Source organism: Notamacropus eugenii, chromosome 2 (assembly GCF_028372415.1).
Source record: "Notamacropus eugenii isolate mMacEug1 chromosome 2, mMacEug1.pri_v2, whole genome shotgun sequence".
Lineage (NCBI taxonomy): Eukaryota > Metazoa > Chordata > Mammalia > Diprotodontia > Macropodidae > Notamacropus > Notamacropus eugenii.
In genome coordinates this window covers 330,003,203-330,026,564 of record NC_092873.1, presented here as the reverse complement: position 1 = coordinate 330,026,564, position 23,362 = coordinate 330,003,203, and the positions used below count along the sequence as shown (strand labels likewise).

Here is a 23,362-nt window from a genome sequence, read left to right as displayed (position 1 = left end):
TTCTGGACATGTCGAATTTAAGATGTCCATGGGACATTCGGTTCAAGACATTGCTGCCCAATTGGCAGTTTGACATAAAGAGGCTTGATAAGAATGATTAACACAGAGATATTAATTGAATCCATGGGAGCTAGTGAGAGCTTTGGAAGCTAAGAGTTTGTTAATAACTCTGGAAGGAGTAAACCTGCACTAGGAGAGGACTTTCCTCCCTGGGAGCTCCCAACCAGTAATAGCCTAAATCCAGTCCCTATCCCTATACGTTATCACCATCTTCTGGCCATTTTATTAAACTGCACAAAGCAAATACTAAATAATACTCTAAAATGAATTAATATATGTTACAGCCTTTTTATTTTACTGAAATTTAAAAAGACATGGTTTTGGCACTCACAAAGCTGGAGAAGAGTAGATTATATTTTTCCACAGAAGTAATGTCATTAATGGGTGGCTATGCTCCTGGTAAAGAACTTGCCTTCAGATATAACCAAAATGTCACAAAAGTAAAGATTTAACAACCACAATAATCCACAATAATTTAAAATAGTAAAATTTTGGTCCAAGTCCTATAAAATGAGCATAAAGATTAATTATACCATGACTCTATTTTCTTTTTTCTAGTCCATATCTGTGGATTTCATCAATCTAGGTAATTTCCAAAGTGGAAACTACCTATAACTCATGATCTGAGAAAGCTGCCTGCAACGCTGATTTAGTAATTTTCCCACAATCATACAGTAAGCATATTTGACAATCCGGACTTGAACCTAGATCTTCCTGATTCTACATACAGTGTCATGCCACATCTCTATATAATACATACGATACACAAGAAAAATAAATGTTGTGTTATAAATTTGGTCTAACCAACATCTTATATAATATACTGAGATAAGGTCAAAATGGGTATATGATTTAGACATAAAGGATGATACCATAAACAAATCAGGAGAGCAAGGAGTAGTTTACCTGTCAATCTATGAGAAGGGAAGAATTTATGACCAAACAAGAGACAGAGAACATTAAGAGACATAAAATAGATATTTTTGATTATGTTAAATTAAAAAATGTTTTGTACAAATAAAAACCAATGGAACAAAGATTAGAAGAAAAAAGTGGGGGGAAATTTTATAGCAAATATCTCTGATAAAGGTTTCATTTCTCAAATATATAGAAAACTGAGTCAAATTTATAAGAATACAAGTCATTCCTCAATAGATAAATGGTGAAAGGTAATTTTCACAAGAAGAAATCAAAGCCATCTATAGTCATATGAAAAAATGTTCTATTTAGAGAAACGCACATTAAAAAACTTTGAGGTACCACTTCACATCTATCAGATTGGCTAATATGACAGAAAAGGAAAATGAAAAATATTGGAGGGGATGTGGAATAATTGGGACACTAATGCACTGCTGTTGGATTTCTGAACTGATTCAACCATTCTGGAGAGCAATTTGGAACTATGCCCAAATGGCAACCCAACTGTGTATACCCTTTGATCTAGCAATACTACTACTAGGTCTATATCCCAAAGAGATTTTTAAAAAAGGAAAAGGGATCTATTTATACAAAAATATTTATAGCAGCTCTTTTTGGAGTGGCTAAGAACCGGAAACTGAGGTGATGCCCATCAAATGGAAAATGGCTAAACAAGTTGTGGTATATGATTGTAATGAAATACTGTTATGCTGTAAGAAAAGATGAACAGGATGATTTCCAAAAAACCTGTACTTACATGAATTGATACAAAGTGAAGTGAGAAGAACTAGAATACTGTACACAATAAGAGCAATATTGTATGATGATCAACTATAAATGATTTAGCTATTCTCAGCAAAATAATGATCAAGACACTTCAAAAGGACTGATGGTGAAAAATGCTGTTCACCTCCAGAGGAAGAACTGATGGCATCTGAATGCAGACTGAAGCATAAGATTCTTCAATTTTTTTGGTGGTTTGCTTTTGGGGTTTGTTTGGTGTTTTATTTTATTTTGATTTTTGGTTCTATGTCTTCTTTCACAACATAACTAACATAGAAATGTTCTGCACATATATAACATATCAAATTGCTTAGTGTCTCAGGAAGGATGGAGGGGAGAGAGAGAGAAACTCTGGAACTACAAGTTTTAAAAATATTAAAATTGTTTTTACATGTAATTGGGAAAAATAAAATATTGAAAACATAAATTTGGTCTAAAATTAATATGCTACTTTAATACCTTAGCAATCTGTGATGTCATCTATGGGAGTACTTGATGCAAATCATAATCCATCAATGTCTTGGTGGATAAGACTTTGTGAACTATTGTGGTACAAAAATATTTGGTATAGTAAATACAGTCTTTGACTTGGAGAAAGAAGATTCTGAGTTCAAATCCTGCCTCAGACACTTAGTTGTGCAGCTCTGAACAAGACACTTAAACTTCACAGCCTCAGTTTTCTCATCTGAAAAATGGAAATAATAATAGCAAATACCTCATGGGGTTACTGTTAAGAACAAAAGATTAACAAAAGTTAAGAACAAAAGCCCAAATCCTTAAGCATTACATAGATGTTAGCTATTATAATTTTGATCATCTGAAGGCTAATTTAGCTAGGCTGGTCCTTGGATGATAGGAATCCAACTTTACCAACTCAATAAACTTGCTAGAATTTTAGCTTGCACTTTGCTGCTCTCTTCCTCAAAGACTAAAGATACCCCTAGGATACAGTGAAACACTGAAAGTTGACTTTTGTGGAGAATATTATCTACAATAAATATTAAATTAACAATTTTACACATCTCCCAGAATATATAGGGCTTAGGGGAAATGATCTGGATGACTCAGGTCTCTTTAAAAAAAAAAAACAGAAAGAAGAAAAAAAAACTGTCCAAAGAAACTAATAGTATTTATCCCTTGGATGAATTAGTTAGGAATAAGTACAATGGCCTATTATTTTTGTTGATAATGATATTACTCCGTTTGTAATTTTCAAAATAACTGCCTTCTTTGTTCTCTTCAGTTTATTCAAAGGTAAAATGGAACAACTCAAAGCAAAGCAATATCAGCATAGACACAATAGGTGCAGTTAAGCCTCGTGTTTCCTTCTCCTTCTCTCTGCTCACAAAGACACCCCTAGTTCAGTTCCTCTCACCTGAACTATTGCAAAAACCTAACTGATCTGTCTCAAATTTTTTCCTCTACAACCCATTCTCTGAACAGCTGCTGGTGATTTTCGTAAAGTTCACCTCTGATCCCGTCACTCATTTACAGCATCAAACACCTTTGTTTGGCATATAAAGCTCTTCAGAACCTGGCCCCAACCTTCTTTTTCAGTTTTATTATACATTACTCTCCTTTACTCACTACCCAACCAAACTGCCTTCCTTACTGTTTCCCACATGTAATATTCCATCTCTCTTCTCTGTGCCTTTGTATTCTTTCCTCCATGCCTAAAATGCATTTCCTGCTTCACCTCTACCTCTTCAGGATCCCTTGTTTCCTTAAAAACTCAACCTTCTACATGAAAACTTTGTTGCCTCCCAACTACCGGTGCGTTTCATATTTATTTCTATTTATCAAATCTCTTCATGTTTATTTTGTATATTTAATACATATTAATATAGATATACATATATATGTACACATGTATACATATATATATATATATATATATATATATATCTCTTCTGACAGAATACAAGCTTCTTGAAGGCAAAGACTTTCATTTTTGTTTTTGTATTTCCAGTCCCAGCCCAGTTCCTGAAATATGCTTACCAAATGCTTGTCATTCTTGCTTATTTTAATTAAATTTCTTTCAATTAAATTTTCCTCTCCCTCCCACCTAACTTCTATCATTGAAAAGAAAAAAAGAAGAAAAATAAAACCCTTTAGACAAATATGTATATGCAAGCAAAACAAAATTCCCAAATTAGCCACATCCCAAAAACGTAGGTCTCAGTGCTCCAAGGCACCCTGAGAAAATAGGTAGCCTGATTCATCATGAGGCCTCTGGAAGAGTGGTTGGTCATTAGGTGTTAGTTGAACAGAGTTCTTAAGTCTTTCAAAGTTGTTTGTTTTTTACAATGTTATTACTGTGTAAGTTTTTCTTCTGCGTCTGCTCACTTCACTGCATCAGTCCATATGTCATCTGTTTCAGAGAAATCATCTCCTTTATCATTTCTCACAACACAACAGTGTTTCATCACAATCATATACCATAACTTCATTACTGAGCATCAATAATAAAAACTGGGAGACATAAGACTTCTACAGTATTTGCCAATGTCATTTTAGATGACTTGCACAGTCCAAATTTCCCATTGAAGGCAAAATACTCCAAATGGTTCCATTTGCAAATTATAGTTTGTCAATTTAATTAAGTACCCAAACAGTATGGTGTCCTTAGTGAAATCTATAATTACTCAAAAGAGATTGATTTTCCTATGTGAAAAGTTAAACCAAAGTAAAGAAGCTCAACATGGAAACATTTCCCAATGCCTTCAAAGAAACTTTGCTGTTCTCTCCTTCAAAATTCCACCTTTTTAAAACCATTATTCTCCCAGTGATGCTATAAAAAACAGCACATTATGAACTAGAAACAAGAGTTCTCAGAAGAATCAAAATTGTAGGTGGTCCAAAGGGCAATGGAAAGATTAATGGAGGGAAGAGAAAGGCTGCAGCATATTACCAAAAATAATGTCTATGAAAGTAGCATAAAGGACATTATCAAGGATATTACTTTATCATCAAGGACATACATGACCAGAAAAGTAGAAAAATCGTTTGGTATAAATGAGAGAACATAGATGGACTATATGTCCAGCAGTAAAGAGGAAGGCATATAGTACACTCAGTGAATCTTCCACAGAAGAATTACAGAGACAATGAGTGAGAATCATAGAAGATAGGGAAGCATATTTGCTACAGTGGAGAAAGAATTTACATCAGTGAAATCACAGATACATCTAAAAAGATACATATTCACAGAAAGGGCCATAATTACAGTCCAGTCCAACCCATACCCAAAAGGAATCCCTACTATAGCACACCTGACAAGTGGTTACTGAGTCTCTGTTTGAAGCACTCAAAGGAAAGAAAGATGAGAGAACCTACTACCTGTTGAATGCTCTAATTACAGGGAGTTTGGGATAGTTCTAATTATTAGAAAGTTTTTTCTGACATCAAACCTAAATTGGTCTCTTTACAACTTCTGCCTATTACTTATTCCTGATTCTGCCCTCTAGGGCCAAATATAATAAGTTTAATCCCTTCTCTACATTGACACCTCTAGAAGACATTTAATCTCCTTTCTACCCCTCCACCAGGCTAAAAATGCTCAATTCTTTCAACCAAACTTCATATGACATGGACTCAAAGATTTTCAAAATTATAAATGCCCTCATCTGAACACTCACCAGTTTATCACTGTCGTTTTTAAACTTTAGTGCCCAGAACTTTCAATCTCTCTTCAAATCTCTGACAGGTCATCCTCCCCCATGCTAGCTACTCTGCTTCTTTTCATATCTTGTCTCCTTAGTGAATCAATGCAATTTTTCAGACCTCTACATTCAAACCTTGTTCCCTTCTCCTATTGCCAATCATACCTTGTCAAATCTCAACCTTGAATTACTCTCACTATCTGTTCCCCATTCCTTCCTCATGTGCTATGGAATAGAGCTGAAGAAAATCATAAAATAATGTTAAGTCTACTATGAACTTACGTTACATAATCGCAACTGGGCCCTTGCCATATACAGCAAGGCAATCTTTTTATATTTCCCTAGTCAATTCATTATCCCATCCACTACAGAAGTTATTCCAAACCTTTTAATCTTTAGTCACACCTTCCATGGCACTCCTACCACCTGCCCTCTCAGCTGAGGACCACAGCTCATAATTCCCAAGAAAAACTGAGGCCATTCGCCAAGAGTTTGCTCATCTTCTCCCCATTTCCTCCTATAACTTAAACATCTTCCTCCACTATCTACAATCCTTTCTCGGGTGAAAAAGTGGCCCTTCTTGCCAAAGACAACCTCTCTCGTGTACCCTTGATCCCTACCATTCCCACTACACATTATATATAGATATAGACATCTCCTTCCCTTCTTAGCTAAACTCCTTGAGACAGTCATCTACAAGATATACCTCCATTTTCTCTCATTTATTCTAAACTCTCTGAAATCCAGCTGGTGACCTCATTATTCAACTAAAATATTCTCTTCAAAGTTGGCAGAGATTTTTTAATGGTCAAATCCCACTGCTTTTACTCAATTCTAACTATTCTTCATCTACATGCAGGCTTTGACATTGTCAATCACCTTCTTCTCCTAGATATTGAGACTCTCCTCTCTAAGTTTTCATTACAACCCATCTGTTTGGATATTTTATCTGATCATTTATTAGTCTCTCATTTGCTGGATCATTATCTAGGTCAAACCCACTAATTTTGGGTGTTCTCCAAGAGTCTTTTCTGGGCTGTCTTTTCTTATTTCTCTGTACTACTTTAGTGATCTCATCAGCTCCATTAGTTCAAATGCTATCTCCATGTAGATGTTTCCCAAAACCATATATCTAGCCCTAATTACTCTCCTAAGCTCCAGTCCCACATCACTAACTGCTTTTGGACATCTTAAAGTGGATGTCGTATAGGTATCTGAAACTAAACAATTCCCAAAATAATATTCATCATTATCCTTCACCCCCAAACTCTTTTTCCTAACTTTCTACTTACTGTCAAGAGTACTACCATCCTCCCAGTCACCTAGACTCATAACTTCAGTATCATTCTCCTCACTTGCTCTTGCCCTGCATACTCACTCTATAGTCAAAAGTATATATTCTTTTCTCTCTTGTCATATCCTTATACCACTTTTCAGCACCTCACTAGGTAAAGCCTGTACCACTGCAACAGTCTCCTAATTAATCTCCTTGCCTGAAGTCTCACCCTACTCCATTCTATTCACCACACAGCTAAGTGAATTTCCTAAAGGTTAGATCTAACTATGTCACCCATGTCCTCAATATCCTCCAGCGGCTTCATATTTGCTCAAGGATCAAATAGAAAATCATCTGCTTGGCCTTTAAAGCCTGTTACATTCCAGTCTCCCATCTTTCCAGCCCCCTTCATGAACTCTGTGATCTAACTAGACTCCAATAACTCTGGAGGAGACAGTGAGGCTGATGACTTTGTGGAGCTCTGCCTCACTTAAATCCAATTCACACAAAACTCAAGACATCACCCTCATGATATATGTCACTGGTCCTCTTCAAGAACAAAGGACAAACAACAAGAATGATCTAACTACACTGGCTATTTACTCTTCCTCAAACAGGACACTCCAATCCCTGACTGTAACTTTTCACCGGTTATTCCCCATGATTTCCCTGAATTCCTTAAGGACTCAGCTCCAATTCCACCATCTAAAAAAGACCTTTCCCAAGCAACAACACTGTCAGTACCTTTCCTCTTAAATTATTTTCCATTCAAACTGTACATTTTGTGTAAGTATCTAGGTTATTTTTATTTGTATGCTGTCTTTCCCATTAGAATGTGAGCTTCTTGAAGACAAGGACCAAGACTGTGCCCCTTTTTTATTCCCAGTGTTTAGCACAGTGATGGGTACATAGTAAGTACTCAGTAACTGCTTGCTGACTAAGTGAATTACACAGAATATGTCTGAATATTACTCATTCATTTAATGATTGTGGAAACATCAAATTATTTCAGTATCTTGAAAGAATTAGTGAGCTTGCTGGCATTTTAAAGTAATACAGAAAAAATAGTCAAAAGAGAATCTAGTAAATGTCTTAGATTTATAGGATCATATATAGATTCAGAATTGAAAGGGATGTTAGAGATTATTTAGTCAAACTCCTTCATTTTAGAGGTTAGGAAACTGAGGCTCAGGAAGGTAAAAAGACTTGTTAAAGTTCACAGGTAACAAGTAGACTAGATAATTATAAAAAGATAACAGAAAATATCTCCCTGTGCATAACAACATGCAAAGATTTATGCACAAGAAAAGATGATTAAGAGCAAAACTTAAGAACATTAATGAAATGAACAGCTCAATTTGGAACACACGTCCTAAAATCTTCATTTTACAAGAAAATATCTTCAATACTGTAGATCCCAGAACAAATAACACAGAAAAGAAATGAGGTGATGAACCTAATATGATCATCTGTATCTACTGAATAAATCATTTGTTTAGAAACAATCCAAAATTTTAAGTTAATATGGTGAGGGTTAGAGGAAAGAAAGAATATGATAGCCTCAAAATACTTCCAAACAGAATTTGGATTGAGGCTCCATATTTTCTTTTATAAGAAGAATGAAGGTAAGACATACCATCTCTACTGAATAAAAGAGTCCTTTAAAAAAGGCTTCAAAAGGACTCTGCATCTTTAATAATATAAAAAGGCTAGGGCACAAACAGCATAATCTAAAATGCCATTAGAAACACTTCACATACAAAAAGGTCTAAGTAAAGCAGGATTTTATAAAGTGATCAAAAAAGAAACACTAAGGGGGAAAATCTTTTAAGATTAAAGAGGGTTTTCAAAGGACAAGTTGAAGTGGTTGTAAAATTTATGAGGCAGCATTAAACTTCAGTTCTAAGTAACACTAAATTATTCACTATAAAAACATACATGTGTCAAATATTATAAGCCTCTTAAACTTTTTTTTAAAACAATTTCTTGCAGAGTTGATTGGAGGTGTTAGGTCAACATTAAAAGATACAAACTTTTACCTAAGGCCATTATGACACAATATAAAAGAGATAAATTCAGAAAAAGAATATTCCAACACAGCCATTTGTGAGGCTATTGGACAAAAAAGCTATCATATCAGCATTATGAAGTTGGGTAAAAAGTACATTGTTAGATTTAGCTAGAGAAATTATTGCTTTCATCAAATGTAAGTTCTGTAAAATAAAAACAAAGTTATATTGCTTTTCTACCTTCACACATGGTAACCTGTTAGTACAGGATCAAAAACTATATAATTCAGAAAGCATATAGGCAAATGTACTCTGAAAAGTTATTTATTTGCCTAATTATTTGATGGTAATTAATGTCTTTATACTAATTACTATCAATGGCTTGCCTTCTCAGTTGACCCACAGGTAAATTAAGCATCTTTTTTCCTAAAATCTTTTGTTAATTTTATTTTACTCATGATCTATCAGATATTGACCACTGACTAAAAAAACCTCCTGAAATCTATTCACAGATGTAGTAGAATGGAAAGAATACTGAATCTAGAATGAGAAGACCTGGCTTCAAATATTTTCACTGCTACTATGTGACCCTGAGCAAATTATTTCCCTTTTTCTGGATCCATATCCTCGTCTAATAGGTTTGAACTAGATAACCTCTAACAAGCCTTCCATAAACCTCTGAGTCTATATGAAAAGACTCCTCCATATAAAAAAAAAAAAAACATTAATTAAATACTCTTTTGTGGTTCATTTCTAATTCCCCAATTTATTTCATTCATATCTCAGTGGCAGAAACAAGAGGCAACCTAGCATAATGCATAGAAGGCCAGTGTCTTAGATTCAGGAAGTGTATAATATATATTTGCTGAGTGCCTATGGAGCAGACATTTAACCTCTCAAAGCCCTAAACAAGTCTCTAAAACTCTTAAGTTTCATAAGTTTCCAATCTGCACTGGTGGAGGATGTTTCTGCACAGGGAGGTCCCAATACTGATGAAATCACAGTATTGGATCTCTCCCAAAGAATAGTAAACTAAAATTATACACTACTATTTAATCATATACAGATGACTTAAGGGATTTCCCAAGTCATAAATCAGTGAACTCTATCAAATGCCTAAAGAACAACTAATAACTAGGCTACACAAAAAATTTTCAAAACCTGAAGAAAAAAGCATTCTATTAATTTCCTTTTATGAGACAGAGTTCTAATATCTAAACAAGCGAAGGACAAAGCAAAGAAAGAGAACTATGAACCAATAGCACTAATGAATACTGGTTCAAAACTATTAAATTAAAGTCATAAATCAATTAGTAATTATGCTTGTCTAACCAGATTGAGTAATTCAAATATCTACCATCCCCTCCAATTACCCTAAATGCAAATATTCTTCTAAGTTTGTTGAATTTTTTTTCTCCTGAAAGAAATCATTATGTTCATCTATTCAGTATAATCTCCAAATGTTGTCTGATTTAATCTTTTAATGCATATCTCACTCATTTAAAATTCTTTTCTATTTTGAATAGGAATATGGCTTAGATGTTAAATCTGATTAAATCAAGAACTCATTTCCCTACCAATTATAGCACTTCAGTTCAATAAGCTTACAATCATTAATATGACTAACTATAACTAACAAAAAAACCTCAACAAGATTTTTTTGTACTAAAGGCAATTCAATGAATAAGATACCAGAAAGAAAAGTTAAATGATTTGCTCAAATGATAATAATTTTATCTTTCATCCAAAGGATTTTCAAAAAAAAGTCATTAAGTGAAATTTGAGGAAAAATTTCTCGACTGATTTTTCTCAAACTTCACCTATAATTAGGATGAAGATGAAAGAACCCATACAACCAGGGCAAGAACAATTGGGCAGTTAAGGCCTTCTTCCTATCTCTATATGGTCACTCATAGCCATCACTCCACTTCTTACTCAGGCAAACGAATGCTGAATAAGACATCCAGACAAAATCATTTCTTTCACTTGTAAATCAGCTCAGCTGCTTCAATTTCTTTACCATCGTTTACCTGACATATGCAAAGAAGTTATCTTGTTAGGCAAAAACTTGAAGGCATCATTTTGCTCTACCTGAATGAAATATATTTTGGGTTATTTTTGTATAGTCAACAAATACTCAACACAATAGGACCTTGTATACCATACAGCTTTCAATAAATTTTATGACTACAAAGATATGGTCTGCTGCATAATGTCATTTGGAAAATCTAACTGCTCCCATAACTTGATCAAATATTCCTTTAATGCATGTGTACTTTAGTCTCATAAAATGCTGGCAATGATGGCAAAGAAAGCAAATGAGTCAACAGTAATAAATGTAATGGAATGCTTCTAAATTATAAGAGACAGTTTCAGAGAAACCCAAGATTTGTATGAACTGATATAAAGTGAAATAAGCAGAACCAGAAGAATAATACAATATCAATACTGTAAATATAAATAATTCTTAAGGACTTAAGAACTCTGATCAATGCAACAATCAACCATGATTCCAGTGGACTAATGATGGAGAATGCTACCCACCTCATGACAGAAAAGCAATAATATACAGAAGACACATATTTCTGGATATGAATTTGTTTAATTATGCTTATTTGTTGCAAGGGCTTTGTTTTTCTTTATCTTCTCATGGTAGAAAGGGAAATACTTAATAACTGCAAAAAAGCAATATTTAATTTTTTTAAAAGATGCCCCCAAGCTGGGGCATCCTGTCTGCTCTTCTGACTGGTGAGTTCTGCCTTATTTGCCATTTCTTGCCATGCTCATTTCAAAACCAGTTCAGCTGACTTCTAGACTTCTCTACCTACTTACCGGTAACCTTGCCCCTGTATTGGTACTAGCTCCACTCCTCCACTGCTTTCCAGCTCCCTTTTATATTATCTTCTCTCATAAGTATGCAAGTTCCTTAAAGGTAGGGACAATCTTGTTTGCTTGTCTTGGTATCCTCGTTGTCTTTACTAAACTCTAGCTATCTCTCAAAAATGTAGCACCTCCAGCACAGATCTTTTCTATATAAACGTGGTCTAGTCTACCTACTACTCTTATTTTTATTGTCGTTGGTACCACTGCTACTTCTCATGTAGGACATGAGTACCTGTGAGGTTAGGGTGTAAATACTTTGGACCTACTCTCAGTGATGAAAAAAAAATGGTTCATGGCATTATAGATTCAAAGTTAGGACCTGAGAGGTCCAACTCCTTCCTTTTATCAATGAAAAAAGTACAGTCCATAAAAATTAAGTGAGTTGAAAAATTAAGAATTTAAATTTGGATCCTATGGTAAAACACTTTGTCTACTATGCCATGTTTTATGAAAAAAAAAGTTACAGATCTTTTCCACTTTTCATCTATTTGTTTTCCTTATAGAACCATCCTTTAATGTCCTCAGATAATTTTGTTTAGTTTGAATATCTTGCCAATAATTCTACAGACTCCCTTCATTCCTCCTGTTTTATGAAGCAAGAGTGCCCATAATCTTCCACTATTTTCCTTGATAAGACCTTACAAAAAAATTGATACTCTATAAGCATTTGTCTTTTCTCTTTCTGCTTAGCAAAGTGATCAAATATTTGTTGACTGATGGTGTCCGGGTTGTTTTGATTTCACTACTGAGGGCACTCAGTTAAATTTCCTTAGGAAATCATGATAGTCTGTTAGCATCATTCATTCATCCATTTCTAATTTAATCTACCTCAACAGATTGTTTAAAAAGGACACGTAGTACCTCAATAGCATATACACAGGTAGATTTTTTTTATTTTCATTCTTCTAATTTGATGCAGATTTTGATCTTTGTTCTAAATAATTGACGATCACAGACAGCTAATTAAAAGAGTTCCCACATTAAAAAAATTGGCTCTTATCTTTTAAGTTATAAGCAGTTTTCATTTTCTATGTTATTTAGTACTCATCACATTCATGCCTCCTAATTTTCCTCAAAGTGTTTATGATATCTAAGAATAATATTTTTATATTTACAAGCCCTTGGCCTCTCTCATTTATCCATAAACTATGTTTCCTAACATTTTTCACCATCCTTCCCTTTATCAACCTTAGCATAGAAGAAAGCTTACGCTGATTTAACTTAGAAAATCTTGTCAAATTCTTTGTATGATATCACTGCAACAGATTTTGATGGTTAAACTGCAATTATTATTATGATGGTCACAAGTGCTTATCATGAGCCCTGCAATAATCCAAGGCAAAGTGTTCCATAACAGGATGCTTTTCATTGCCTTTGGAAGGACAATAAAAACAATTCTGCCAACTTCGTTTGTCTCTACAAGGAGAACCCTATGAGGCGTCCTTTCATTTCAATTCAATTTCTTTCTCTCTTCTACTTTCACTTATAACAAGTATGTCAAGAATATGATTCCTATAGGTCACTGGAAAAGAACCAACACTGTGGGAAGTGCCAAGTCCTTCAAATTTGGAATCACACTTCATACTTAAATTTAAGTCTAGCAATTAACCAAGTAGCCACTGATGAAAAGGAATTTCCACTCTGAAACACAAAGGATTTGCCACAGAATTCCTAGTATGACCTAGACAAGAAACAAGGTTCCCATCTGGCTCCTCATTACCAAAATGGACGTGACTAGTTATCATTTGGCTGTTCTTCAGAGGAATGGTCTGGATTGTTCTATGCTACTTGTAGATGTCAGAATGTAATAAATTGTCAGAATAAGAGTGACTTGCTATCCCAGATAAGAACCCCATATCCTATGAATGATTATAAGAACACTTTTCTCCAGCTGTCACATGATCTATAGACACTTAGAACTAATTAATGTAATTCTTTGGAATTTTTATGGTAGTTACAATTGTATGATAATAAGTTCTGACAAGAAAAGAAATTTTTAGTCCAGAACAAAATAAAGATGCACATATATATAAGATTTTCTAAATGAAAAGAATCTGAAAAGAATGAAAATGCACATTAAAGTTTGAAATGTTTTCCTTGTGTGAAAGAGATATAAATCAGGATTAAAAAAGAAGAATATTAAAGCACACAACTTCTAGATAAATTAGAATCATGAGGCCTTAATATCACAGTTGAAATAACTAGACCATTAAGCTAATAGCTACAGAATCAAGATTACTTGCCTATAGTATTCTAATTTTTCTACTAATTTTGTCATTATTTGGATCTCTATAATTTGCAATATCTTTCTCTGCAGTTCCATAGTCTACGAGACTATGTCAGTGATTTGTTATGATATAGCATCACAAATGCATCTTTACCTTTCTGTTAAACACTCTATTACAATTGCAGCTATGATGCACTGAGTGTGGTTTCACATAACTGCTTTAAGGTATATGAACTCTTGAATTTCCCTTTTTATTTGAGATTCTAATCCAGTAAAGTCAAGCCAACAAGAATTTATGAAACCCATACTATGCAAAGCCCTACACTAAGTGCTGAGGATAGCCCCCTTCATAAAAAAAGTTCCTGTTCTCAAGGAGTTCACAGTCTAATGGAGAAAACAAAGAGGATAAATTGAAGATAACCTCAGAAAGAAGGTACTAGGATTTAAGAACAACTGGGAAAGGCTTCTAGCAGAAGGTGAGACTTTAGCTTTGAATTCAAGGAAAGCAGGAGGTAAAAATAACGACACAAAGAGTTCTAGAGCCAGGAGGCAGTCAGTGAAAATACCCAGATCAGGGAGATGGTGAATGTATCACGTGTGAAAAATAAAAAGGTGGCCAGTGTCACTGGATCACACTTTATAGAAGAGGAGTTAGGTGAAAGAAAAGTGGAAAGGTAGGAAAGGATCAGGTTATGAAGGTTTTAAAAGGCAAACAGAGAGTTCCATATTTGATCCTGGCAGTGATAGGAAGCCACTAGAGTTTAATCAGTTAGGAGGTAGGGAATGACATGGTCAGACTCAAGTTAGGAATATCAATCTGACTATTGAGTGGAGAATAGTCTGAAGGGGGAAGAGATTTGAGGCAGCGAGACCAATCAGAAGGATATTACAATATTTGAGGCATGAAGCAATGAGGGCGTACACCAGGGAAAAAGTAGGACCAGGCTCAAATATACTAGCAATTGCTTGATAAATTAACAAATCTGTATTTCTAACAGATCTGATAACCAAACACAATGCAAAGCAAGTCAACTTATTTGCTTTAAGAGCTGCCTTGTGAGGTAGGGGATTCCACCTTATTGGAGGTCTTCAAGTAGAGGCTGGATAATCACTTGCCAGGTATGTTATTAAATTAGACTAGGTGATGCTAAATTTGCCCTTCCTAAAATTATGTGATCTTTTTTGTTACACAGAAAAACAAAATCATTTATTAAAAGATACAAAAAATTATTTCTGATAAAGGAATATATGTGTGTGAATGTGTATATGTGTACATTTGTATGTAGTCAATAAGTATCCACTATAAATAGAGTATAATCAGAAAGATGATAGAACTGGAAAGGCCATTAGCATTAACTCCAACCCCTTCATGTTACATATAATAAAAATGAGTTAGGAACTAAATAAAGAGGCAGTACATAGAAGAAGTAAGAAGTAAAAAGTTTTATTTTTATAACATACCTCTGTGCAACTGTTGGTGATTGCATAAATGTAGCTTCTTCATCAGATGAAAGTCTCCATGATTCACCTGATCTATATTCAGTTGGCCTCAATTCACTCTTTACCCAGTCTGGTAATCTCTCTGGATTTGAATATTTTGCTCTTGCTAAATTTGGCTCATCAAAATAGATGGACTATTAAAAAAATAATTTAGAAAGTTTTTGAAATGTACTCTCATGACTCAATCAGTTATCCTTTACATCAGTTTTCAGGTTTAACATATTTCATTGAAAAAAATTTATGTAATCTTCAAATACATACAAAAATTCAAAATTCAGTTAAAAAGTGAAGCCAAGAATATTATCTATATCTTGGAACTTATGTTTAAAAAAACAAAATTATGATCTAGAATTAAATTTTTAAAACATTAAAATTATAGAATAATTATTTGCATTACATAAAAATTCTTAGCTTTACCAAAGGGTTTTCTGGAATGTCCTTTAAAATTCAGAGCATACTTTTCAGACATTGTTAACTACTTTTAGACTAAAGACCTGACAAATCTGGTGTCAGAAACCTTTATCAAATGAGATTTACCACAAAAAAAGATAAAGTATCTCTAAAATTGCAACATATCAATCAGTGAGAAAATACGATTCAATTTATAAAACATTTTTCCCAGTAAAGCTCAGTATACTTACACTCTACATTTTTCCCTCTGAATGGAATGTGAAAAGTTTATTTTTTACTCATTTAGACCTAAGCAACTCCAATTCAACAACCAAAAATGCCAAATCAGTTATTCCATTAAATACATCAAAACAATATATTCTTTCTGCACCAAAGACCTCTGCCCCAAAGATCAAGGAATAAATCTTATTGACATTAAAATATGAAGGCAACTTATTAAATAATTATATTTATTTCAGTTTCTACTTAAATATCACCTCATACAACTACTACTCCCAAAATTCTTGATCTTAACTTAATTTTTCATAACAAAAACACAAGAAAGAAATTATAACATCTGACCCAATCTGTAGCAAGCCAATGTATGAAATTTCACAATTAACCTTTTTAAGGAAATATATACCAAATTTATATCACATTTTATTAATTGTCAGGAATTTTAAGATCTCCATTAAGAAATGTTAAAGGCAATGTGATGAATTTGTTCCTTACAGTCACTATCATCATTCAGCACTTTAGGTAGAGTACTCAGGCACTCAAATTCTATGACTTTTCAACTGGTATAGGGCCATGAATCTAAACCACAACCACCACCACATCATATTTCCTGCCAAATGAAAATAAATCAGCCAGAAAATGTGGCACCTCTGACACTACAGAGCCCATATTTTCCTACAGAAACAGAACTGTTGTAGCATCATGAAATTTTGAGCTGGAAGGAAATTAGTGGTCTTCTAGCACAACTCCATTTGACAGCATTTTTCATGTTACAAAGTAAAAGCTGATAGCAAAATTAGGTTTGATATGGTTTTGAAAGTTGATTTATAAAATCATTTTATGAAATGAAAATTTTATGAAATAAAAAATGAAATATGAAATTATTTATTATATCAACAGCTATATTTTGAAAGAATTATAACAGGTTTTTAAAATGTTGACTTATTCAAGAAAAATCACCTGTTCAACATAAAGAAAAATTAAAACTGAAATGGGTAAGAAGTCATCTCTCAGGCAGATGCTACAGCTAAACTACAATCATTTTGCAAAGCTATTCTCTAAAATTCCTTTTTCTTTAAAGTAAAAGAAAAAATTAAGAGCAACATAGGTAAATACAAGTTTTGAACTCTCAAATATGTGTATATATTTAAATATGTCTATATATGTATATATTATAACAATAATATAGACAAGAGACACAAAAGTTGAGAAGGAAGAAATATCTTAAGATTAAATATCTAGGCCCCATATTTTTACCTTATTTTCTAAAAAGGGGAGTGGTAATAAAACCCCAAAGTCCTAAATAATCTGATTCAATAATTAAACCATTTTGCCTTTGTTTTACCAAGAGCCAGTTTAGAATACTTTCTCTGCAAAAGTGAAGATATGCTGGTAATCCCTTCTAAAGAAATAAAATAAATATCATTTTTGAATAATACCTACCATATAAGACGGTAAAGTTTTCAATGTCCCTGGTTCAGGTCGGTATGTAAAAGGACCTTCTAAAACTCCTCGTTTAAGCATATGTATTAATAATTTTGCATACAGGTTCCGATTCTTCCTACCCATTATTCCTGTGCCTGCTCCTGAAGGTTCACATAGTTTTTTAATCCAAAGTGCACACCTCTGTCGCTCTAGAAAAATACAACATTTGTTACTACTTTATTTTCCAGAAAATAAAGATAGCATTACAAAAACATATACAGAGCAAAGTTTTGCCTGGACTTTTTGCCTTTATACTTCCCTTTTTCTTATGATTTATGTCATTTTTATATAGGTTTTTGTCCTAAAAAAAAAAAGTATCTGTAGCTCCACTATCTAATATGGTACTTATACATAGTAGGTACTTAAATAAAATATTGTCAAGTTGAATTGTCTTTGTCCATAAATGTAACTTTGTTAGCTATTATGAAAATTTTTACTAAAAAAGAATTTCATAAGAAAAAGAATTTTGGAATAAATATAAACTGATTTTTGCTAGTGAAAGGTAATGTAAGGACCTCTCTAAAAATAGAGAAATAAATCCATTTCAATAGTTGTACTGTAGAAATCCTTCTGTAATTCCAGCTGTACAAATCTAGAAGATAAAATACAATCACTGAATTATTATTTAGCTTTCTAAAACTTACTGGGAAAATAAATTTCAAAACTTTTATCCATTAAAAGGAACAATTACCAGGGATTTTTATCTGACTCAGAGGGTTTATTATTAATATTCCTGAAAATAATTGAGTATTACTTACAAAAACTCCATAAAACAATTATCCTTTTAAAAATCTACTTTAAAAATGTAGCACTATCTAATCCACATCCATTGGTTAAACTATTTTGACATGCAATAGCATACTTTTAGTTCTCATAAAAACTATATTTTAACATTAATCTATCATCAGTCAAATTAAATTTTAAGATTATATCTCTAACAAAATCATAATTCTGCTTTAAATCCCTTGGGTTTATAAAGGTCAGGTTTATTTGTTTTGCCTATAAAATGTATTAGTACTGGATTTGCCATTTTGCAAATGTCATTACTAGCATGGGAATATGATTCATGTTTCTGAAAAACTTTACTTCTTAGTTTATAAATTATGCAAGTCTAAATAAATCACTTAAATTTCAAGTAAGAATAATGGAAATTTGACATATTTCATATAAAATTTATATAAGTAAAAATAATTTGAGTAGGTGAGAAGTTGGATTCCATATTTATGGTTATATCAGGAGAAGTACCTCCTGACATAGAAACTCCCTTCATTTATGCAGATCAACTAATAATATGTAACTTATAGCCTTTAAAAATTGCCGAGGACATTGACAATTAAATTGACCTACCCATGACCACACAGGATGTATCAGAGACAGGATTTAAACCCAGGTCTACCTGATCCATGATCAGCCTTCTGTACTGTTTTCTCAAAATAATTAGTTCAATTTTTTTATTTATCAATGAAACATGAATCACATATACTTATATAATGAAATTTCACTACACTAGGTCCTTCAACAGAAACAATACTGTAATAACAAATATGTATACATAAACATTTGTATACATAGGATTTTAAGGTTTGAAAAGAGTTTACGTACATTGTCACCTGTTTCTCATAAATCTGTATGGTGGCTACTATAGATGCTACCATCCCCATATTTTTAAGAAAACTGTATGCAGCTCAGAAAGGTTAAGCCCTTAGCCAACCCTTAGTCTCATAAGTAATCACTAGAATTAGTGAAGAATTATAGGTCAGTTCTCTCCAGACTCTAAATCCAGTACTCTCCACACTATAGTACACAGCCTCTAATACCTTTTTTTAACAAAGATATAACACATTTTCTCCTTAGAGGCTTCACTTGCACAAGTAGTGAGGTCAATAGCAGAAGTATCAACACTGGTGAAATAACAGGAACAGTAAAAAATGTGTGTATATCTGTATTATGTGTATATGTATATATGTACATATGTGTGTGTGTGTGTATAATGTGTGAAAAGGGAGAACAAGGAGTAAAAATACAATACTTATCAGAACCACAAATAAAGTGGGCAAGTAGGGCTAACTGTTAGTATTTGTACTCCAGCTGGATGAAACTACTGAGCTTAGACTCTGACTGCAAGAATGGGAAGGGAGAAAGGAGGAGGAGGAAGATCCACACCTGTGATTTGATCAATGGAGGGAATATGAAGTAAGGAAACTTCCAATGTAGATCAGCACCTTTTCTTCAATATATAGTCTGAGACAACTGCTCAGAGCACTGAAAGGTTAAATAATATGCCAGTCATACAGCTATGTGTGTCAAAGATGAGATCTGAACCCAGCGTTTTTTTACCCTAAGGCCAGTTTTACCCACCATTCCACACTGCTACTTAACAAGAATAATTAAAAAGCTATTCTTGATGCTAAGGAAGTCTAAAACGTCCAAAACGTTTAACCAAGACAGCCAACTGCTACATCAAAATCACAAGATCAGTGATAAAAAGGAAGGCCCTATAAATACCAAAATATTTAAAGCAGAACTCTTTAAAATAACAGAAAACTCAAAACAAAGCAGATGTCCATCTCTTGGTAAATGACTAAATAAATTATGACATAATAATAATGGAATATTACTGTACCATAAAAAATGATGACTACAATGAATACAGAGAAGTATGCAGAGACTATGACAAACTTATAGAAAGTGAAGTAAGCAAAAGTAGACAAATTATATATCCAATGACTACTACCATGTAGAAGAATAAGAAAACTACAGAAACTGAAAGAGGTGAAATTATAATAACCAAGCTTGACTCTAAAGAATACATCTCTCCCTTTCTTCTTTACAGAGGTTTGAAGGACCACAGGTGTCAAACGTTGTGTGTAATATCAGACTCCATTGATACGCTGGCTAGTTTTAACGAACTGTTTTTATTTTGTTCTTTGTTATGAGAAATGTCTCTCTGAGAGGAAGAAGGAAATGGGAAATGTGACCAAAAAAAAGATATCACTCAAAAAGTTCAAGATTAGTTAATACAGAAGATAGATTTTGCTTGCTTTCCTCATACCCCAAGTAAGATTCTCCGTGGCCCAACCCAATCCTTCCACCTCCCTGCCCACAGACATGAGTCCTCCTTTATAGTTGCCACCCTCCAAAAGAATGTGAACTTCTTTAGCGCAGGTATTGTCTCAATTTCCTATTTCTTTCCCCAGTTTAGCCTACAGTAAGCACTTAAAAAGTTTTTTTTTTCCATTCCATATAGGAATATACCACCACCATTCCCAACTAAATTTATCTGCAGTAACAATTTAGATTGGAGTACTTCCCATGGAGGTGAGCCTCTTCCAGTCACACATGTACTCTGGCCCCCTGCTAAAGGACATGCATGATCAGAGGTCTCTGGATAGTCTCTTGGTCCCCATGACAATAGGCCTGTGTTGAAGAAGATTGGTGACTGAACCAGGAAGAGCTGTTCACTCATTGGGATTTAAAAGGAGCCTCTGCCTCTGCTCTTCCTCTTTCTCGATTTTACACATGTTGTCTGGAATGTTTCCCACTCTCCTCTGAATTCCCTGATGGTGGAAGGGGATGAGGGGAAGGATTTTTTTCACTCCTCCTCCTATCTCCAGCAGCAGCTATGATAGATATGAGCACAAGGCAGTGAGAATACGTGCTTGTCTGGATAAGCCTAATATTGGACCTCAAGTCTCTAATTGCCTCTTCAGCTTTATGCTCCTTTCTCTGAGCACACGTTAACCAAACAATAATTCTGAGAAATGGAGGTTTCTAGCCTTGGCAGCCACCCTGTGAATTAAAGAGTTCGAGAGTCACTGAACTGTGAGAGGTATTCCCTGCAATTACACCCTTTCCAAAGGAGAAAATGATTGCCACCAAAAGGATGAGCTATGCATGACCAGCTGGTCAGAAGATAGAGACCTTGAACTGCAGTTCACATATGAAGTAAATGTGAAATATATGTTCAGCTACCCCACAAGTCTCCTAACAGTCTCTGTCTCACATATTTTAAAAGAATTAACAGGTCAAAATTTATGTCTTAAATATGTGTTAATGCTTACTATGAGTCTTTTCTTTTAAGCATGTTTTTCATGGTAGAATACTTCCCTCATACCTGATATCTTTATTTTGCACCATGCTTGAAATTCTTTTAAAAAGGATAAAAACCCTTCATTACACAACTAGAGGTAAAGGCCTAATACGCAAATATTTTCTTGAGGTAACTAACATACCAGCAGAAACTCATTCATAATAAGGTTTAATAACTCAATAAATGAAAATAAATTATTACAAGATCATTTCTTTTTCAGGTTAGAAAAGAGAATTTTGTGCTGACATGGGAGGAAATTACACCTCGGGAAGAAATACGATGCAGAAAAAAACACTGAAAATCCTGAAGATTAATTATGATATTTAATTTTGTTTAGGTTCCACTTTTACCTTCAATTATCATTTGAAAATAAAAACCACACTGACAATGTTCTTCTATTAAGGTGTCAAAGTACCAAAAAAACTGTTATAAAACTGTTTGTAACATAGTACATAATGTTGCACTGAGGTTCCTTTTTATTTATTTTAACACAAGGTAGAACACAAAATATGCTTATGTTAGCCTCAGATGAAAGGTATCATAAAATGTTACTGGTCTGCTCTATTCTTATTTGATAAGAAAAAATAGCTTTCTTTCAACTTTGAAAATTTATCAGTTCAACCAAACTTACAATAGTCTAAGAGTGACAACTTACAATAAATAGTCTAGGAACAATTAGTTATAAGATCAAAGATCAAATGATCATCAGTCTAGAGTTGGAAGAAAGCTTAAATGTCATCTAGTTCAACAGCCTCTCAGTTTATAGAAGCAGAGCTTGAGGACCAGAGAGGTTAAACGAATTTGCACAAGGTCACACAGGTAATAAGTAGTAAAGTCAAGATTTGAATTCAGGTCAAATGATTATAAGTTGAATGGTCTTCCCTCTCAGTCATGCAGTCTTCCCAAATGAAACTCAAAACACAAACAAGGTATCAGTCTTACCTGACTTATGGAGTAATTTTAGAACAAATGGCTTCATATCTACCACGTAGTGATCAAATTCTGCATCCAAAATCTCCAATTTTTCTTCTTCATTTGCCATTTCTATTAAAATAGGCCAGAAAAGAATTTAAGATGAAAACTTAGTACCCATATGTCTTCCCATTTGCTAAGAATATTAAACATAGAGAAATGGCACAATTCTAGGGCTTTTTAGTAAAATGACTTGTAAGCTATCTCTCCTTACAATTATGGAATCTGCTGGGGAAGGAATTACATATAGCATCAAAATAGTTATAAGCATTTATTCAATTTTTAAATTTTTAGAAATCTTTTATTTTTAAATCACCTTAGAAAAAGAGTGACAAAATTTTTTGCATGATTATATCCTTTAAAAAAATTTTGTCCCATGTACCAATAAATCTTTTTCTAGAAGGCAATCTTAAATGTCCTCTTTTTCAACTTTATAAATCTGCCCATTCCGCCTTCTACAATATTAAAGATAAAATATTTTCATGCTAAAACTTTGTGAAATAAATTCTTTTAAACCATCAAGTCTAGTAATCAATAGTTATGATTTGCACTCCTATATACTATTACACATAGTCAGAGAGTAATTACAAATTGGATTAGTAAACAAATAGAAATTTATTAGTCCAGAGTTTGAGGCCCAGTCAAGATATGTCCACCTCAGCACATACCTGCCCATGAACCTATACATTTCTCAACAGCACAAATATATATGAAACAAACTATTTCCTATAAAGTTTTGGTAGCTTGAGAGCATGTCTTCATGACCCCATTTAATATTTTCTTGCCAAAGATACCAGACTGCTTTGCCATTTCCTTCTACAGATCATTTTACAGATGAGGAAACTGAGGCAGTTAAATGACTTGCCCAAG

The 23,362-nt window shown here is 33.6% G+C and overlaps 1 protein-coding gene across 3 annotated transcripts in view; it reads right to left on the bottom strand.

Moving 5' to 3' along the window:
• Positions 1–23,362, bottom strand: part of CEP112 (centrosomal protein 112) — a 587,248-nt gene that overhangs the window by 547,237 nt on the left and 16,649 nt on the right. For 2 of the 3 annotated variants that reach the window (XM_072645484.1, XM_072645485.1), the window contains exons 2-4: positions 22,463–22,564; positions 17,389–17,579; positions 15,280–15,452 (exon numbers count right to left, since the gene is read on the bottom strand). In XM_072645484.1, coding sequence (XP_072501585.1) covers positions 15,280–15,452; positions 17,389–17,579; positions 22,463–22,564 — 466 coding nt within the window. Of the gene's footprint in view, positions 1–2,220; positions 2,295–15,279; positions 15,453–17,388; positions 17,580–22,462; positions 22,565–23,362 lie in introns of those variants that run through there. The other variant, XM_072645486.1, reaches the window with a different exon arrangement.